General features: G+C 44.4%; 1 protein-coding gene across 2 annotated transcripts in view; it reads left to right on the top strand.

Annotated features, from left to right (window-relative positions):
• DDX10 (DEAD-box helicase 10) overlaps positions 1–17,588 on the top strand; it is a 171,132-nt gene that overhangs the window by 19,650 nt on the left and 133,894 nt on the right. For both annotated transcript variants that reach the window (XM_081860229.1, XM_081860230.1), the window contains exons 9-10: positions 577–661; positions 17,403–17,504. In XM_081860229.1, the coding sequence (XP_081716355.1) occupies positions 577–661; positions 17,403–17,504 (187 nt within the window). The remainder of the gene's footprint in view (positions 1–576; positions 662–17,402; positions 17,505–17,588) is intronic.

Raw genomic sequence — 17,588 nt, forward strand, 5'->3', positions numbered from 1 at the left:
TGATGCATCAGTGCAAGCATTTTTGCTTGCTTGATGGAAAAAAATTCTCTTTCCACCCCCTCACCTTGTTTTGGGAGTTTTCCAACCCCATCCCTGAGGCGACTTGTGAGGGGAGGACAGGAGAGGAAACCCCACTGCACCAGCAGAAGTCCTTGCGCTGGCTTTCACTAGTGGGACTCACTATTTGAATCCAGCCCAAGATAAACAATTAAAAGGTAGTCTTGGGTGGCAAATTTGGGTTAAGGGTGGTTCCTGGCTATAGAAGTGTTGAAAGCCACCGTTTTAAATTGTGAAAGATATAACACTGCTTTTGAATTTGAAACATGCAAATTATCTGCCTGTCCATGTTCAGGTATAAAATTACACTGTCATTACTTAGGAAATGATTATGCTATTAATTTTATTCCTATCTTGACAAATAAATGAAGGTGATTGATTCAGCTCTGAACAGTCTCCGCTAATACAGCACAATAAAGCAGAACTGAATTTGTAGCAAATTATACAGCCGTTTTCTCTGTGGATGGATTTTCAGTGTTTCCTGAACTCAAGGCCTGTCCCTTTCTCACTTCTTTGCAGATTTCCCTGCTGTGAATTGGGTTATTCAGTTTGACTGTCCGGAGGACGCAAATACTTACATTCACAGAGTTGGCAGAACAGCCAGGTATGTTCTTCAGTGTTCCGGGATTCTGTGTGAAAGCAGAACTGTTAATTGTTATAGAAAAGATGACAAGCCCCGTGTTAGGTTAGATTAAAGGTAAAGGGACCCCTGACCATTAGGTCCGGACATGACTGACTCTGGTGTTGAGGCGCTCATCTCACTTTATTGGCCGAGGGAGCCGGCGTACAGCTTCTGGGTCATGTAGCCAGCATGACTAAGCCACTTCTGGTGAACCAGAGCAGCGCACGGAAACGCCGTTTACCTTCCCACCGGAGCGGTACCTATTTATCTACTTGCACTTTGATGTGTTTTCAAACTGCTAGGTTGGCAGGAGCAGGGACCGAGCAACAGGAGCTCACCCCGTTGCGGGGATTTGAACCGTCAACCTTCTGATCGGCAAGTCCTAGGCTCTGTGGTTTAACCCACAGCGCCACCCACGTCCCTCTGGGTTAGGTTAGGTTAAATGTCATGTCTCTGTCTCTCTTTTGGTCCAGTACTCCAACCAAGACTATATATTTTATTGAGGAAAGGCTACACAATGCCTGTGTTGGACCTTCACTGTTGGAGGCGATATATCCCTCTGAGCACCAGGTGCTGGGAATTGCAAGTGGAGAGTTTTCTTGCGCTTTGGTCCTGCTTTTGTGGGCATGCCATAGGTCAGCCACTGTGATAACAGGATGCTGGTCTAGATGCAATAGGGATGTTCTTCTCATAGAATCATAGAGTTGGAAGGGACGCTGTTTTTGGACTACAGCTCCCATCATCCCTAGCTAGCAAGACCAGAGTTCAGGGATTATGGGAATTATAGTCCAGAAATAGCTGGAGACCCAAGTTTGGGAAACACTGATCTAGTCCACCCCTCTGCAATGGGGTGGCCCTTACGGGTATTGAACCTGCAACCTTGGCGTTGTCAGCACTGTGCTCAAACCAACTGTGCTGTCCAGCAGTTCGTATATTCTTAAAACCATGGATTAAATTACAGGAACTTTCACAGCTCATGGAGCACAGCTGATTCCAACGTTCAGGTCTCAAAATCCCCTGCTCTGGCTATATTAAATTTGGCTGAAAATCTGATACGTTCGTATACCTTAATATAGCACATTAGTAGCAAAACTATACTTTTCGCCTGGATTTTTAATTATTTATTGTCTGTGTATATTGCTCCTGCGAGGGAGACTGTTGCCTGCCTTTCAGATTACTGATCAGGTTCACGGCTGCTTAGCTTCAGTAATATCGCTCCTGAATCTTGTTTCCAGACCCTTCAGTGGGCCTATTATTAGTACCTGGTTTGCATATAAATACTGTGTTTATCATTGTTTGCTCTTTCAAAGCTAATTAAAAACAAGTTGATTCAGTTTACTGTGCAATATTCCAAATGCTTACTCACGTGTCAGCTTAGTCCACAAGTAAGTGGGCACAGGATTGCAGCCGTAGGCACTTATTTTTGTTAACATTATTCCTGAAGGTTGTCTGCAGGGATAAATAAGCAGCTGCAGTTTCTTAAGCACTCTGCGGTTGCTTGTTAGGATACTGAGAATCTTGTATTTAATTTATTAAGCTTCTAGTGCTTGTGACAGCAGAGCAGAGTGACAGCAGAGGCTCCCTGGAGACTTTGGAAAACTAGGCTAGAGATGTGAAATTGAATTTCTAAAGGCATCATTAAACTATGTCTTCGGGTATTTTGTAAGAAGATGAAAATTTTCAACGAAAACTGCAAACATCTGCAGTATTTATTGGTCTATCTGTATCAAATATGGTCTTGTTACTTGGGCTCCAAAACAGCACATGATGTAGATCAGACCTGACCTGGCATTTATTGTGGGTTGTGCAAAAGAATACTGATAATCATTTGGGAAATATTTTATACACTCTGATGCATTTAATTTATTCATTCCTAGCTTCTCTCCTCATTGTACCCTAAAGGTCCTAGGAGGCTCATATTATAGACCTGTATCTTTTGGTGCTTTTTAAAAATACTATTAAAAAAAATACGATAAAAGCAGGCAATAATTTTTCTGTACACCGCCCTGAGATCTACGGATGAAGGGTGTTTTACAAATACAATAAATATATACAGCAACCTGCACCAGCCCCCAACAGCCCAGACATTCTAAATGAGAGTTATATGCAATGATGGGAGTTTTATCCTGTGGTACAAAAGAAGCTTGAAACTAATCATGTAACAACAACGGCAAACTGTTGGGCTACTTGACGGAAGGGCATGACGGGAAGGAACAAGGCACAGTGTTACAGAACAAATCATACAATCTGTCACAAATAGCAGAACCATAAAAATGTCAGAAGCAAATATGAAAAGCCATAAAGAGGAATTACCATCAATGTCAGCAAAACAGCAATTCTTTCGGAGGATTTTTCGTCCCCCACCCCCTGATACCTCTGTGTAACCCAGGAATGAAATCAAGAGGTATGGATTAATTGTGGCCTTGATGGATCCTTGACCTCTCTCCATTAACATGATGTTTTAGGCATCGGCCTTACTTCCCATGCCTTCCCTGGGTCAGATACTGTATTTTTGTCCATGCCAATCTATTTATATACCGCAGTGTCCGTAAGCAAATCTGTTCTCAAAGTGCTTTGCAGAAAATTGTAGTCTAACACATTATTCATTAACAATTAACACAACACATATTTTAATTTATTATTTTATTTTATTTATTGAATGTCTATACCAGCCTTCAGCCGAGGATCACAGGACATATTCCGATACATTCTCTTTTTTTTCATCCTTCTGTGTAATATTTGTGGCCTGTAGGGTCTTTTACAAGATGGCAGTCACAACAACTAAAAAATCCCATCCAGAGTAATACCCATAAAATTCCAGACATGTCAGACCTTGGGACAAATGATTGACCTTGCAACCAACTATTGTCTCAGCCAGAATAAAAATAAAAAACGGTGCAGATTTTTTGCAGCTGTAGAATGTTGAATTCTCCGGTATGTTGTTTAAAAAGTACCCCTGCCTCTTCCATATTATCCGTAATGGTAAAGTCAAAAGTGGGCTGTGGCATGAGTCCTAATTTGGCTTGGGAGGCTGTTCTCAGGCTGATGTCAGGTGTGTGGCAGGTAAAAATGGGGCTCCCTGCCAACAGTGGAGTTTGCAGACTGATTAGCTGGTTGGCCATGCTTGCGAGCCCCTGGGCCTTTGCACAAATGTTTTGGTTTCAGAAACCCCCAGGCAGAGAAAGGTCTTTCACCTGACGTCCTGATGACGTTAGGTGACTTATAGTTGGGTGGCTCTGCTCACCTGTCAAAATGGCCCTGGGGGCTGGAAGAGGTCAGCTAAATTCAGTTCCTCATCCCAGCTCCCACCATCCCTGTAGTACAGAATCCACTTCTGTCAAAGAAAGCTGCTTTTGATTTCCTTCGACCTCATGTTTCTGACCCCTGAATTGCATTTGAAAGGAAATACTGAGAAATATATTCAGGCAATGCTGCTGTGGTGTGTGATTGCTGCTGTTCTTTGATCGTAGGGGTGTGTGTGTGTCTGTGTCTGTGTCTAAGTCTGAAATGGGTTGACAAGAGGATCAAACAAGCTTTCTAAGTATCACACTTTTGTTGGAAAGGCGTGCATTTGAGACTTTCAGATTTTATTCCCAGAGACATAGTTGGGTTAGTCCCCATGCAGCAAATACAAGAAAAAGCCTTGCAGCACCTTAAAGACCCACACATTTATTATGTTGTAGGTGTGGATTCAAGCACACAGATGAGCCCATGAAAGCATATCACATAATTGCTCTAGTTTTTTAAAAAGAAATTCTCTTTATTAAATTTTTTAAAACAAGTTTCAATACATATTACTTATACCATTACGTTTTAGAGCAGTGTATCCCAAACTTTGGTCTCCAGCTGTTTTTTGGACTACAACTCCCACCATCCCTAGCTGGCAGGACCAGTGGTCAGGGATGATGGGAATTGTAGTCCAAAAACAGCTGGAGCACCAAGTTTGGGAAACCCTGTTTCGCAGCAAAAAGTAAAAGAAAATTTGAAAGAAAAAGAGGAAAACATGCCTCAAAGAATCCACAAGTACATGGCTTTATAAAATCAAAACAAAGCTACATTTTATGTGTTACAATATATAAAGACATATCAGTCATCATCCACAGAAAGATTTAAAGTATAATTGACTTAAGCGGGTGGAAGATAGCTTATGAGTAATTCCATATACATAAATGATGTATCAGGATATAGTTTTGCTGTGGATCGGTTATCATATGATTGATAAATGGCCACCAAACATGAGTTGATGCATTTGTGAGCTGAATGGCATTGAGGACACAACCATTTAAAGGAAGCAGACTATCAAAAAATATGATCACAACTTCACAGTGTTGATTTGCATGCATACAGCAGTTCCTGTTCAATATGTAGCCATTTAAAAACATCTGTGTGTATGTGGCAGAAATTTCGGATAACTGTATTTCTCCATCTTTTTTAAATTTACGAACTCCATTGACAATTTTAAAAGCAATTACCAAACATCAAGAGTAGTATTGCAAGAGAAATACATGGACATATGTTTAAGTCTTGTATGCAGTCATCTACATGGCATCTGTAATGTTTTGACGATTTCCCCATTTTTTGAAGTGGCCGGGTGGGAAACTATAACAGTGGCATGTTTTTATTAGGACCAACTAAATGAAAATGCGTGACGCAGGTGGCGCTGTGGGTAAAACCTCAGTGCCTAGGACTTGCTGATCGTATGGTTGGCGGTTCGAATCCCCGCGGCGGGGTGAGCTCCCGTCGTTCGGTCCCAGCTCCTGCCCACCTAGCAGTTCGAAAGCACTCTTAAGTGCAAGTAGATAAATAGGTACCGCTTTATAGCGGGAAGGTAAACAGCATTTCTGTGTGCTGCGCTGGTGCTGGCTCGCCAGCTGCAGCTTCGTCACGCTGGCCACGTGACCCGGAAGTGTCTTCGGACGGCGCCGGCTCACTGCCTCTAGAGCGAGATGAGCACGCAACCCCAGAGTTGGACACGACTGGCCCGTATGGGCAGGGGTACCTTTACCTTAAATGAAAATAGCAAACAAGCTATTTGTAGAAATGCTTCGTCAGATGGGATGTTGAGAAGAAAAGAGCAAATCAGTGGGAAAGGATGGTAGTAAGGAAGTTGACAAAGCCCTAATTGACGACGTAATATTTAAATAGAATTGGTATGGATAATTACAGACTTAATTAGTTTAAGCTGTGCCTGGAGGGGGTGGTTGGGGGTGGGATCTTAGGTTACAACAAAGATTCCAGCAGGGATGGGGTTCCTGTGGCCATCCAGATGTTGTTGGACTGCCATGGGAGTTTGTAGTCCCACAACATCTGGAAGCTGCCAATTTGCCATCCCTAGTCTACAGAGAAGAAGAAACATGGCTACTTTTGCTTTGAAACAATGAATGCCAGCAGCTAAGTTCCAGTAGCTGCATGGGCAGACTGAAATACAAACTAGTCATTGTCACAGATCTGATTTTGTTGACTTGATAACGATTGTGCAACAAATCCCCATGGTCAGCAACTAATCAGGGGTGTTAAACCAGAGTTTTCCCCTCCAATCCCTCATTAGACACAAACCAGGGGCACAGCTACAACCTCTTCTGTAAATTTCCCCTCGCTTCAGAGTTGGCAGCTGAACACCAGATTTGGCCCAGTGCAGCCTGCTGCCGCACCCTAGGCCAATTGTTGGCTTTTTTCCGTCTTTGTGTTCCAACACTGACACTCTTCACAACTGAAATCCTCCCAGACAGGGCTTGAGACAAGATGAACACTAAAATAAATGAGAGTATGCTTGGTTTCCCCCTCTCCATATTTTCCTGTGCGTATGAGTTTTCAATTAAAAGCATGATGTCAGAGAGGTTAATTGCTCAACAGAAGCCAAATAATATTAAACATCCTTAAGTGTCATTGAAATATTGAGCAGTCTGGATTGCACCTCTTCATTTCTTTCGCGGGGTGGAGCTGGGGGGCACTCTTCCTCAGAGTTTAAATGTTCCAAATACCAGACTGCGGCTCTTTAATCCACTAGAAATTAGTGAGCGAGGTTGTGGTGTAGACTTTCAAAAACTTCATAAAAATTATATTGACAGTTTTAGTAGCCGTTAATGAGGTTAGAGATAATTAGAAAGTTCCGCGAGCCGTGAGAGTGCATAACTGCGTAGAACGAAAGCCAAGTTAAATACCTTACCTAATTAGGAATCTGTATGCTTGCAGTAATTAAAATAGAATGGACAGATACTATTGTAAGTCTGAAATCAAATTATTAGTGCTGTGTGAAAACTTGACTAAAATAGAAAATGCCCTGAACATTTCCTGAAGGAGTAGTGTTTGGCATTTGTATCCCGCCTTTCTCAGAAGGGAGCTTAGGAAAGAGTACACGGGCCTCTCATTTAATCTTCTCCAAAACCTCAAGGGATGGATTCTTATTTTCCTCATTTGCAGCGTCCAACATCCATCTTTGGATATACAGTGATACCTTGGTTCTCGAACTTAATCTGTTCCGGGAGTCCATTCGACTCCCGAAACCGTTCGAAAACCAAGGCGTGGCTTCTGGTTGGCTGCAGGAGCTTCCTACACTCAAGTGGAAGCTGAATTGGATGTTCGGCTTCCGAAAAACGTTCGCAAACCGGAACACTTCTGGGTTTGCGGCGTTCAGCAGCCGATTTGTTCGGGAGCCAAGCCATTCTAGTACCAAGGTATCACTGTATGCTTCTTCAGGTTCTCCCCAGTAATAATAATAATAATAATAATAATAAATATGCCATCCATCTGACTGGATTGCCCCAGCCACTCTGGGTGGCTTCCTTCATCCATGTAAACTCCACTGTTAGTTTTAGGTTGTCCACCCATGGCATAGGTGGTCGTCCACCTGGTCTTTTACAGTTGTAGGGTCTGCAGAATTAACAGTCATTGGCCTGAATTGCCACTTGCCACACGTCCATTTTAACTTCACAGCCTTTTCCACTGCATCCATGACTTTTGAAATTTGTAATATCCAATTATTCATTTACCTATTCATTTACCTATCTTTTAATGATACTCCTAGCATTGCACATTCCATGGCATGCTATGTTGTTCTTAAGCTGTTCGTGTTTCAGTCCAGTTCTCTGCTCACAGGCACTATGCACACTTTGAATACTTTAGCTTTCAAATCTAAGGAAATATTTTTCTTTTTCTTTCTGGTATGGATAATGGGTTGATCAAAATCATGGCTCAATTCAGACATCAGCCTGACCATGTTTTCTGCTAAACATTGTTTAAAAACCCAAACCATGGTTATGGCTTCCATTAGGTACAGTACACAAATAGTGGTTTAAGAGCTGCTTGTTGGCTTTTGTGTTGTCTCAGTAGTAGTAATTTTTGAAGTGCAGGAGCTCGTCATGCTAAGCCCCCATAGCCACACACCAAATGATAGTCAAAAAAGGCAGGCAAGGCTTATTGATCGGATATATATACACCCCAAAGAGCAGCAGGACATGGTTTAATGCCTAACCTGTTTAGATTAAACCAAACAAATTCCTTCCAGTAGCACCTTAAAGACCAACTAAGTCAGTTCTTGGTATGAGCTTTCGTGTGCATGCACACTTCTTCAGATACACTGAAACAGAAGTTTCCAGACCCTTCTATATAGTGAGAAGGGGGGAGGGGTATTACTCAGAAGGGTGGTGGGAATGGGTGATTGGCAGATAGCTGTGATGAGCCTGTTGACGACTCTTAACGACTGCAATAGGTCTTACAGGAAAAAGCAAGGGGTGAAAAGGTGAAAAATGGCTTTGTCATGTATAATGAGATAAGAATCCAAGGTCTTTGTTCAGACCAGGTTTTTCCATGGTTTTGAGTTTGGTGATAAGTTGTAATTCAGCAGCTTCTCTTTCCAGTCTATTTCTGAAATTCCTCTGTAGTAAAACAGCTACCTTGAGATCCTGTATAGAATGTCCTGGGAGATTGAAATGTTCTCCTACTGGTTTCTCTGTCTTGTGATTCCTGATGTCCGATTTATGTCCGTTTATTCTTTGGCGTAAGGTCTGGCCTGTTTGTCCAATATAGAGAGCTGAAGGACACTGTTGGCATTTTATGGCATACACAATGTTAGACGATGAGCAATTAAATAGTCCCGAGATGGTATGTGTGATGTTGTTGGGGCCAGTAATGGTGTTGTCCGGGTGTATGTGGCAGCAAAGTTGGCATCTGGGTTTATTGCAGGCTCTGGTGCCAGTGTCTGTGTTAGGTCTGGTTGTAGTATTATTGTGGGTTAGGAGTTGTTTAAGACTGGGTGGCTGTCTGTAGGCAATGAAAGGTCTTCCTCCCAGAGCTTGAGAAAGAGAACTGTCATTGTCCAGGAGAGGTTGTAGATCTCTGATGATGCGTTGTACTGTTTTAACTTGGGAGCTGTATGTGATGACTAGAGGTGTTCTGTTATTTTCTTTTTTGGGTCTGTCTTGCAGCAAGTTCTCTCTGGGTATCAGTCTGGCTCAACAGAGCCAGACTGATACCCAGAGAGATCAACAGAGCCAGACTGATACCCAGAGAGATCAACAGAGCCAGACTGATACCCAGAGAGAACTTGCTGCAAGACAGACCCAAAAAAGAAAATAACAGAACACCTCTAGTCATCACATACAGCTCCCAAGTTAAAACAGTACAACGCATCATCAGAGATCTACAACCTCTCCTGGACAATGACAGTTCTCTTTCTCAAGCTCTGGGAGGAAGACCTTTCATTGCCTACAGACAGCCACCCAGTCTTAAACAACTCCTAACCCACAATAATACTACAACCAGACCTAACACAGACACTGGCACCAGAGCCTGCAATAAACCCAGATGCCAACTTTGCTGCCACATACACCCGGACAACACCATTACTGGCCCCAACAACATCACACATACCATCTTGGGACTATTTAATTGCTCATCGTCTAACATTGTGTATGCCATAAAATGCCAACAGTGTCCTTCAGCTCTCTATATTGGACAAACAGGCCAGACCTTACGCCAAAGAATAAACGGACATAAATCGGACATCAGGAATCACAAGACAGAGAAACCAGTAGGAGAACATTTCAATCTCCCAGGACATTCTATACAGGATCTCAAGGTAGCTGTTTTACTACAGAGGAATTTCAGAAATAGACTGGAAAGAGAAGCTGCTGAATTACAACTTATCACCAAACTCAAAACCATGGAAAAACCTGGTCTGAACAAAGACCTTGGATTCTTATCTCATTATACATGACAAAGCCATTTTTCACCTTTTCACCCCTTGCTTTTTCCTGTAAGACCTATTGCAGTCGTTAAGAGTCGTCAACAGGCTCATCACAGCTATCTGCCAATCACCCATTCCCACCACCCTTCTGAGTAATACCCCTCCCCCCTTCTCACTATATAGAAGGGTCTGGAAACTTCTGTTTCAGTGTATCTGAAGAAGTGTGCATGCACACGAAAGCTCATACCAAGAACTGACTTAGTTGGTCTTTAAGGTGCTACTGGAAGGAATTTGTTTTGTTTTGACTATGGCAGACCAACACGGCTACCTATCTGTAACTGTTTAGATTAGCATGACTGCAATCCTATTCTGAAAGCCTGTCCACTTCAAAGGTGGACAAAGCTGAGTCCTAATAAGATCGGTCCAAAACAATAAAAGTTGGAAAAAAGTGAACCTGTTTTTTGCTGGTGTCCCATACTCATTCTGGTTTGGGGGCTAGTTTGAAAGCTATGTCACAGCTTCAGTCGTTGGGGAATAATTCTGCTTTAAAAATGGTAGCAAAATTTCATCTAGCCTTATGACATTTTAAAGAAAATGAGAATGCTACGTAGTGTTTAAAAATAAAATCCCGCAATAAGGTTTCCACTGAGTTCTTATAAATATTCATAGTTTTCGACCATTTTTCTCAAGACAAGTTGCCATTAACATTCTGTTGACCTCTAGGATAATAGAAGTGGAGTGTCTTCTTCATGCAGAAACATCTTTAAAGATACACTCGTCACCCCAAATCTGATTATCTTATTGCCCATGTGCCTTGCTCCAGCCCATGAAGCCTATTTTGATCATGTGTGATATGATATAATGGAATACAATGCCACTAGAGGACAGCAGTAGTTAGCTTTCATTTTTGGAAAGCTATGTTAATGTATTTTTGTCCAACTGTTTCAGGGCTTCCTCACACATTATATTTTTTTAATGCATACTTTAAGGGGAGACTTAAAGCTCAAATGTGTGGATGCAGCGGCTGATATTTGAAAACGCTGTGTAGCATAAAATGCATTGTCCATATGGTGGTTCTGAATGTTTGTGCAATTCAGTTGCACACTTGTCTTTATTGCTATATTTCCATAATTTTGTTGGGTGCATATGAGAATTCATGGTTGTTGGTGTTCACATTTAAAAAGTTACGCTGAGGGCTGGAATCAACTGCTGATGACACACAACTCTACTTTTCCTTCACATCTGCAGGTGAGGCAGTGGGTATGCTGGACTGTTTTCTTGCCTGGGTAACGGACTAGATGAGAGCCAACAAACTGAAGCTCAATCCAGATGAAGCTGAAGCCCTGTTAATGGCTAGCTCCCTAGATCAGATGGATGGGAGATTGCCTGCTCTTGATAGGGTTACACTCCCTCTGAAGGAGCGCATACGTAGTTTGGGGGTATTTCTGGATCCTTTGCTGTTGCTTGAGGCTCACGTGGCCTTGGTGGCATGGAGTGGCTTGCACCTGAAGACAGTACAGAAACATTAGCTGGTGCAAAATTCAGAGGCCAGGCTGCTCACTGGGGCAAGATGGTTTGAGCATATAATCCCAGTCCTGGGCTGACTGCATTGGCTGCCAGTTAGTTTCTGGGCCCGATTGAAAGTGCTGCTTTTGACCCATAGAGGCTTAAATGGTTCAGGACCACAGTACAGTGGTGCCCCGCAAGACGAATGCCTCGCTAAACGAAAAACCCGCAAGACGAAAGGGTTTTCCGATTTTTTAGCGGCTTCGCAAGACGAATTTCCCTATGGGCTTGCTTCGCAAGACGAAAGCCCATAGGGAAATCTCCGGGGACAGCGGGGAACCCTCCTCCCACCGCAAGCCCCGGGAACAGAGGAGAAGCGCTGAGTGCCTTCCCCTCTGTTCCCGGACCTGTCCTGAAGGCTTGCGACGGGAGGAGGGCTTTCCTCCCCACCGCCAACATTCAGAATGCTGTTCTGAATGTTGGGGGTGGGGAGGAAAAACCCTCCTCCCACCGCAAGCCCCGGGAAGAGAGGAGAAGCTGCGCGCCTTCCCCTCTGTTCCCGGACCTGTCCTGAAGGCTTGCGACGGGAGGAGGGCTTTCCTCCCCACCGCCAACATTCAGAAGGCTTTTCTGAAGGCTGGCGGTGGGAAGAAAAGCCCTTCTCCCGCCTCCAGCCTTCAAAAGAGTTCCCCTCAGGGCTCCCCAAGCTTTGAATGTCTGCCCCGCGCGAGGGGCGCTCTGCTTAAGAGCGCCCCTCACGCGGGGCAGCAGGCTGCTATCCGCAGCTTGGAGAGCCCTGCGGGGAAGTCCTGCAGGGCTCCCCAAGCTGCAGATGTCTGCAGAGCGCCCCTCGCACAGGGCAGCAGGCTGCTATCCGCAGCTTGGAGAGCCCTGCGGGGAAGTCCTGCAGGGCTCCCCAAGCTGCGAATGTCTGCCCTGCGCGAGGGGCGCTCTGCTTCAGAGCGTCCCTCGCACCAGGCAGCAGGCTGCTATCCGCAGCCTAGGCAGCCCTGCAGGAACTCTTCTGAAGGCTGGCGGCGGGAGAAGGGCTTTTCTTCCCACCGCCAGCCTTCAGAAGGCTGTTCTGAAGGCTGGCGGTGGGGAGAAAAGTCCTCCCTCCCCCCCCCCGCCAGCCTTCAGAAGAGGTCCGGGGACAGACTGTCCCCGGACCTGGTCTTTAGGCGGTCTCCCTAGGAACGCATTAATTGATTTTCAATGCATTCCTATGGGAAACCGTGCTTCGCAAGACGAAAAACTCGCAAGAAGAAAAAACTTGTGGAACGAATTAATTTCGTCTTGCGAGGCACCACTGTACGTCGAAAACTGCCTCCCTTCATATGAACCGACCCAGACCCTGTGATCAACATCTGACGCCCTTCTTTGTGTGCCTCTTCTGTGAGCAATCTACAGGACAGCAACACAAGAGCAGGCCTTTTCTGCATTGGCTCCCCATTTGTGGAATGCTTTCCCGGGGGAGACTCACCTGGCACCTTTGTTACATATCTTTCACCTCCATGCAAAAACATTCCTCTTCTCTCAGGCCTTTTAGCTGTTGCCACTCAGTGTGTAGAACCTGTGTGAGGTGTCTAGGGTTAAAGCTGCCCCTGAGGAATGCGCACATGTGGTCTGCTAAACATGTGGGGTGATGTGGGATAAACACCCTACATGTTTAGCAGACATCTTATCCTTCTCGAATGGTACCCCCTTGTGAATGACACACACAGTGGTTAAGTACTTAATTTGTTCCGTAGGTCCGTTCTTAACCTGAAACTGTTCTTAACCTGAAGCACCACTTTAGATAACGGGGCCTCCTGCTGCTGCCGCGCCGCCGGAGCATGATTTCTGTTCTCATCCTGAAGCAAAGTTCTTAATCCGAGGTACTATTTCTGGGTTAGCGGAGTCTGTAGCCTGAAGCGTATGTAACCTGAAGCGTATGTAACCCGAGGTACCACTGTACCTATGTGTGCTTACACAATGTAAAGACTCTTGTGAACAACATTTTCAGATGCCTTCTGGCATCCATATGTGTCAGGGAACTGCCATCGGCTCAGAGGCAAGGAACAGAAGGGCAGTTGTGTTACAGGGAACCTCCGAAAATCTTGCGAAGCAGTTCCTCTTCCGGGGAAGGAGGAAAGGGAGAGGTGCAAGGACCAGAGGATGCTTGTGGGAGCCTTAACACCACTCCTAGGCAAGGAGGACAGGAGGGAAACATGCCCTTGCCATCACCTGTGCTGCACAGTAGCCTAAGGTGCAGAGAAGGGAGGAGAAGGTTGGGAGTAAAGAAACTCTTATGTTGGGGGAGGTCCAAAAATAGACCACTCCCGGATTCTGTTAGCGATTGAGCCAGACAGGAACTTTTGACGCTCTTCACTGTAAATAGGTAAAGGTAAAGGTACCCCTGCCCGTATGGGCCAGTCTTGCCAGACTCTAGGGATGTGCGCTCATCTCACTCTATAGGCCGGGAGCCAGCGCTGTCCGCAGACACCTCCGGGTCACGTGGCCAGCGTGACAAGCTGCATCTGGCGAGCCAGCGCAGCACATGGAACGCCGTTTACCTTCCCGCTGGTAAGCGGTCCCTATTTATCTACTTGCACCTGGGGGTGCTTTCGAACTGCTAGGTTGGCAGGGGCTGGGACCGAACGACGGGTGCGCACCCCGCCGCGGGGATTCGAACCGCTGACCATGCGATCGGCAAGTCCTAGGCGCTGAGGTTTTACCCACAGCGCCACCCGCGTGCTTCACTGTAAATAGTTTGCACCAAAATAAAGCCTATAAAAGACAGGTTGGAGTCCTGCCTGGTTATTCTCGAGCAGCCACAACAGCCATCTGACAATATGTTAAAAACTTAATTCCAAGCACATAATGCATACCTTTGGTCTTTGGTCCACTGTTGGCTTTGGATGCTCAAAAAGCCCATTGTGTTAGTCTGATCAAACCCTTTAATAGGTTGTTTGTTACCTGTAAGAAACACTGCTATGGCCTGAGCCCATTTATACTTGGCAGATCCTTTATTCCTTGAAGTGCAACAGCTTTCTAGGATTTTCTAAGGGGCTGTTCCATAAGTTAAGCTAACAGGGAGAGACAGTCTGGTTTAGGCTTTATACGTAATGAATATGTGTGACTTGAAAATTGTTAGGCTCACCGCCTGCTGCTTAATGGATAGGATAATTACTCAATTATACATACACATATTTTGCATATATCAGAACTTCAGCAACAGCAATTTTTGAAGAATTTTGAATGAAGAGAGTCTGGGGCAGGAGATCTAAAATTGTAAAAATCAAAAGCTGCTGCTCTTTTACGCAAAGAGTGGAAAACTGTCTATGTTATTCCTGTAAAATATTGGTGTGGGGCCCTGTGACTCTCCAGGTGTTGTTGCACTTCCAACCCATATCAGCCCCAGCCGGCATGGCCAGGGGTCAAAGAGGATGGGAGCTGTAGTCCATCAACTTCTGAAAGGCCACAAGTTCTCCATCTCTGTAGGGAGCAGTGTCACTAATCTCTTTGGTTTGTGAGTTTTTAATGAGTGGTTTTGGAAGGCATCACTCCTAATTGTGCTGTATTCTTCAGCCACAAATGTGGTCACCAGCTTGCCCTTAGCAAGCATCTATTTTGGAAATTTGCTGTTTTCTATACCTCCAAAAATACTGTTTTATTGTGCAGAGCCTTGGGTAGCAGCAAGATATTTTGCTGTTTTCCCAGTCCCAGTTTGGTAAGGATGGAATGGATGGTCATGTGACAAGGAGGAAAGGGAGGAGCTTGGGGAGTTGGAGAAGCCCAACCCAGGAAAAGGTCCTTCTGGGTTGGAGGTGGTGAGAACCCCAGAAGGAGACCAACCGAGGGGAGGTTCCCAGCAGATGGGGAGCCAGGAGATCTGGAGCCAGGGCTTAGTGGTTTGTTAGAAGAATGTCTCATCTCTGCAATACCAGACACCCCAAGTGCTATGTAACCTCAGTCTAGATGGCTTCATTGTCTCCCACTAACTTTTTATTTTTTTAATTTTACTTAGTTTTTCACTTTAAAGTTTTACAGTCGATTATCCAACAAGTAACATAAAAACAAGATTCCAAAGAATCTCCTGGACTTCCCTCATCCCCTTTCTGGGTCCTTTTTTTTAACCATTTTCTCCTGCATCTTTTATAATAATCCAAATCTTTTACATCTCCATTATATCCAAAATTGAACATTAAACTACAAGTGTTATTCCAACAGTGGCCAACAGTGTGACGCGGCAGCTAAAAAAGCCAATGCAATTCTGGGCTGCATCAATAGGAGTATAGCATCTAGATCAAGGGAAGTAATAGTGCCACTGTATTCTGCTCTGGTCTGGTCAGACCTCACCTGGAGTACTGTGTCCAGTTCTGGGCACCACAGTTCAAGAAGGACACTGACAAACTGGAACGTGTCCAGAGGAGGGCAACCAAAATGGTCAAAGGCCTGGAAACGATGCCTTATGAGGAATGGCTAAGGGAGCTGGGCATGTTTAGCCTGGAGAAGAGGAGGTTAAGGGGTGATATGATAGCCATGTTCAAATATATAAAAGGATGTCACATAGAGGAGGGAGAAAGGTTGTTTTCTGCTGCTCCAGAGAAGCGGACACGGAGCAATGGATCCAAACTACAAGAAAGAAGATTCCACCTAAACATTAGGAAGAACTTCCTGACAGTAAGAGCTGTTCAACAGTGGAATTTGCTGCCAAGGAGTGTGGTGGAGTCTCCTTCTTTGGAGGTCTTTAAGCAGAGGCTTGACAACCATATGTCAGGAGTGCTCTGATGGTGTTTCCTGCTTGGCAGGGGGTTGGACTCGATGGCCCTTGTGGTCTCTTCCAATTCTATGATTCTAATCCTACTAATGATTTTAGCTGTCTACAATGGTTTTTAAGATAAAATATAGATTTCCCCCATTCCTTATTAAAATTTTGGTCTTCCTGATTTCTGATTCTTCCGGTCATTTTTGCCAATTCGGCATAATCCATCAACTTAATCTGCCATTCTTCTCTGGTAGGGACTTTGTCTTCTTTCCATCTCTGAGCCATTAACATCCGAGCAGTTGTGGTCGCATACATAAATAGTCTTTTCTGCTCCATTGGGATTTCAGCACCTAAATTCCTAAAAGAAAAGTTTCAGGGTTTTGTTTTTTAAAGAAAAGGTTATTTAAAACATTTCCCCCCAATTCATTATACAGTGGTACCTCAGTTTATGAACTTAATCCGTTCTGGAAGTCCGTTCTTAAACCAAAAATGTTCTTAAACCGAGGCGCGCTTTCCCTAATGAGGCCTCCTGCCGCTGGTACCCTTCCACCGTTCGGATTCTTAGACTGAGGTAAAGTTCTCAAACCAAGACACTATTTCCGGTTTTGCAGAGTTTGTAAACCAGATCATTCTTAAACCGGACTGTTCTTAAACCGAGGTACCACTGTATATCATTTCCCAAAAATCCCACTATCGGCAGAGAGCCTTCCCTTTCAGGGGAAGCATTTGTTGCTAAGGCTGATAGTGAGCTGGTGCCACTAATTCTACCTTTGTCTCCAAGGAAATGGAGGCCATAGTGTGAGCAAACTGTGTGTGCTTATGAAGGAGTACCCCATTGCTTGCTCATTCCCAAAGCTCAGGATGTAACTTGCAAGAATAGTTGTTCCAGCTCTGCTCTTCAAAAGGAGAGAACAGAGTGTGTGCCAGATGTTTGATAGGCTTAACTAAGACACTGATCCATGTCTCTTAGGTCTCTGTCATGGTTTACCTGCCTGTAGCCTGTAAACCCACGTCGGGATGCAAATAGCTTCTGCTGGCCAGGGCTGAAAACTGTGGGGATTCCAGCTGGTGTGATGGAGGAATTAAATGCTTTCTTCTGCTGCCACCGTCTTGAGGAAAATCCCTGTTTTTTTGCGTTTTAAAGAAAACAACAACCTGCACAATTAGATGTGAAGATGCAATTAATGCCACGTTTGGTTTGGCCCTTAGAAGAGTCTGTCAGTTTTTATTTACCATCTGGAAATCTAATCGGGAAACATTTTGTTTTCTAATTCCTTTCTTAGGTACAAAGAAGGTGGGGAAGCTCTCCTTGTGCTGCTTTCTTCGGAGGAAAAGGGAATGATGCAGCAGCTGTCACAGAAGAAAGTTCCCATCAACAACATCAAGTAAATTCTTCAGTTCTTTTTTATTATTAAAAAAAACCCAGTGTTTTTTTGAGAAAACGAGGTGCGATACTCATTTATTGATAA

The sequence above is a fragment of the Podarcis erhardii genome, assembly GCF_964252035.2.
Source record: "Podarcis erhardii genome assembly, chromosome: 4".
In the NCBI taxonomy this organism is placed as follows: domain Eukaryota; kingdom Metazoa; phylum Chordata; class Lepidosauria; order Squamata; family Lacertidae; genus Podarcis; species Podarcis erhardii.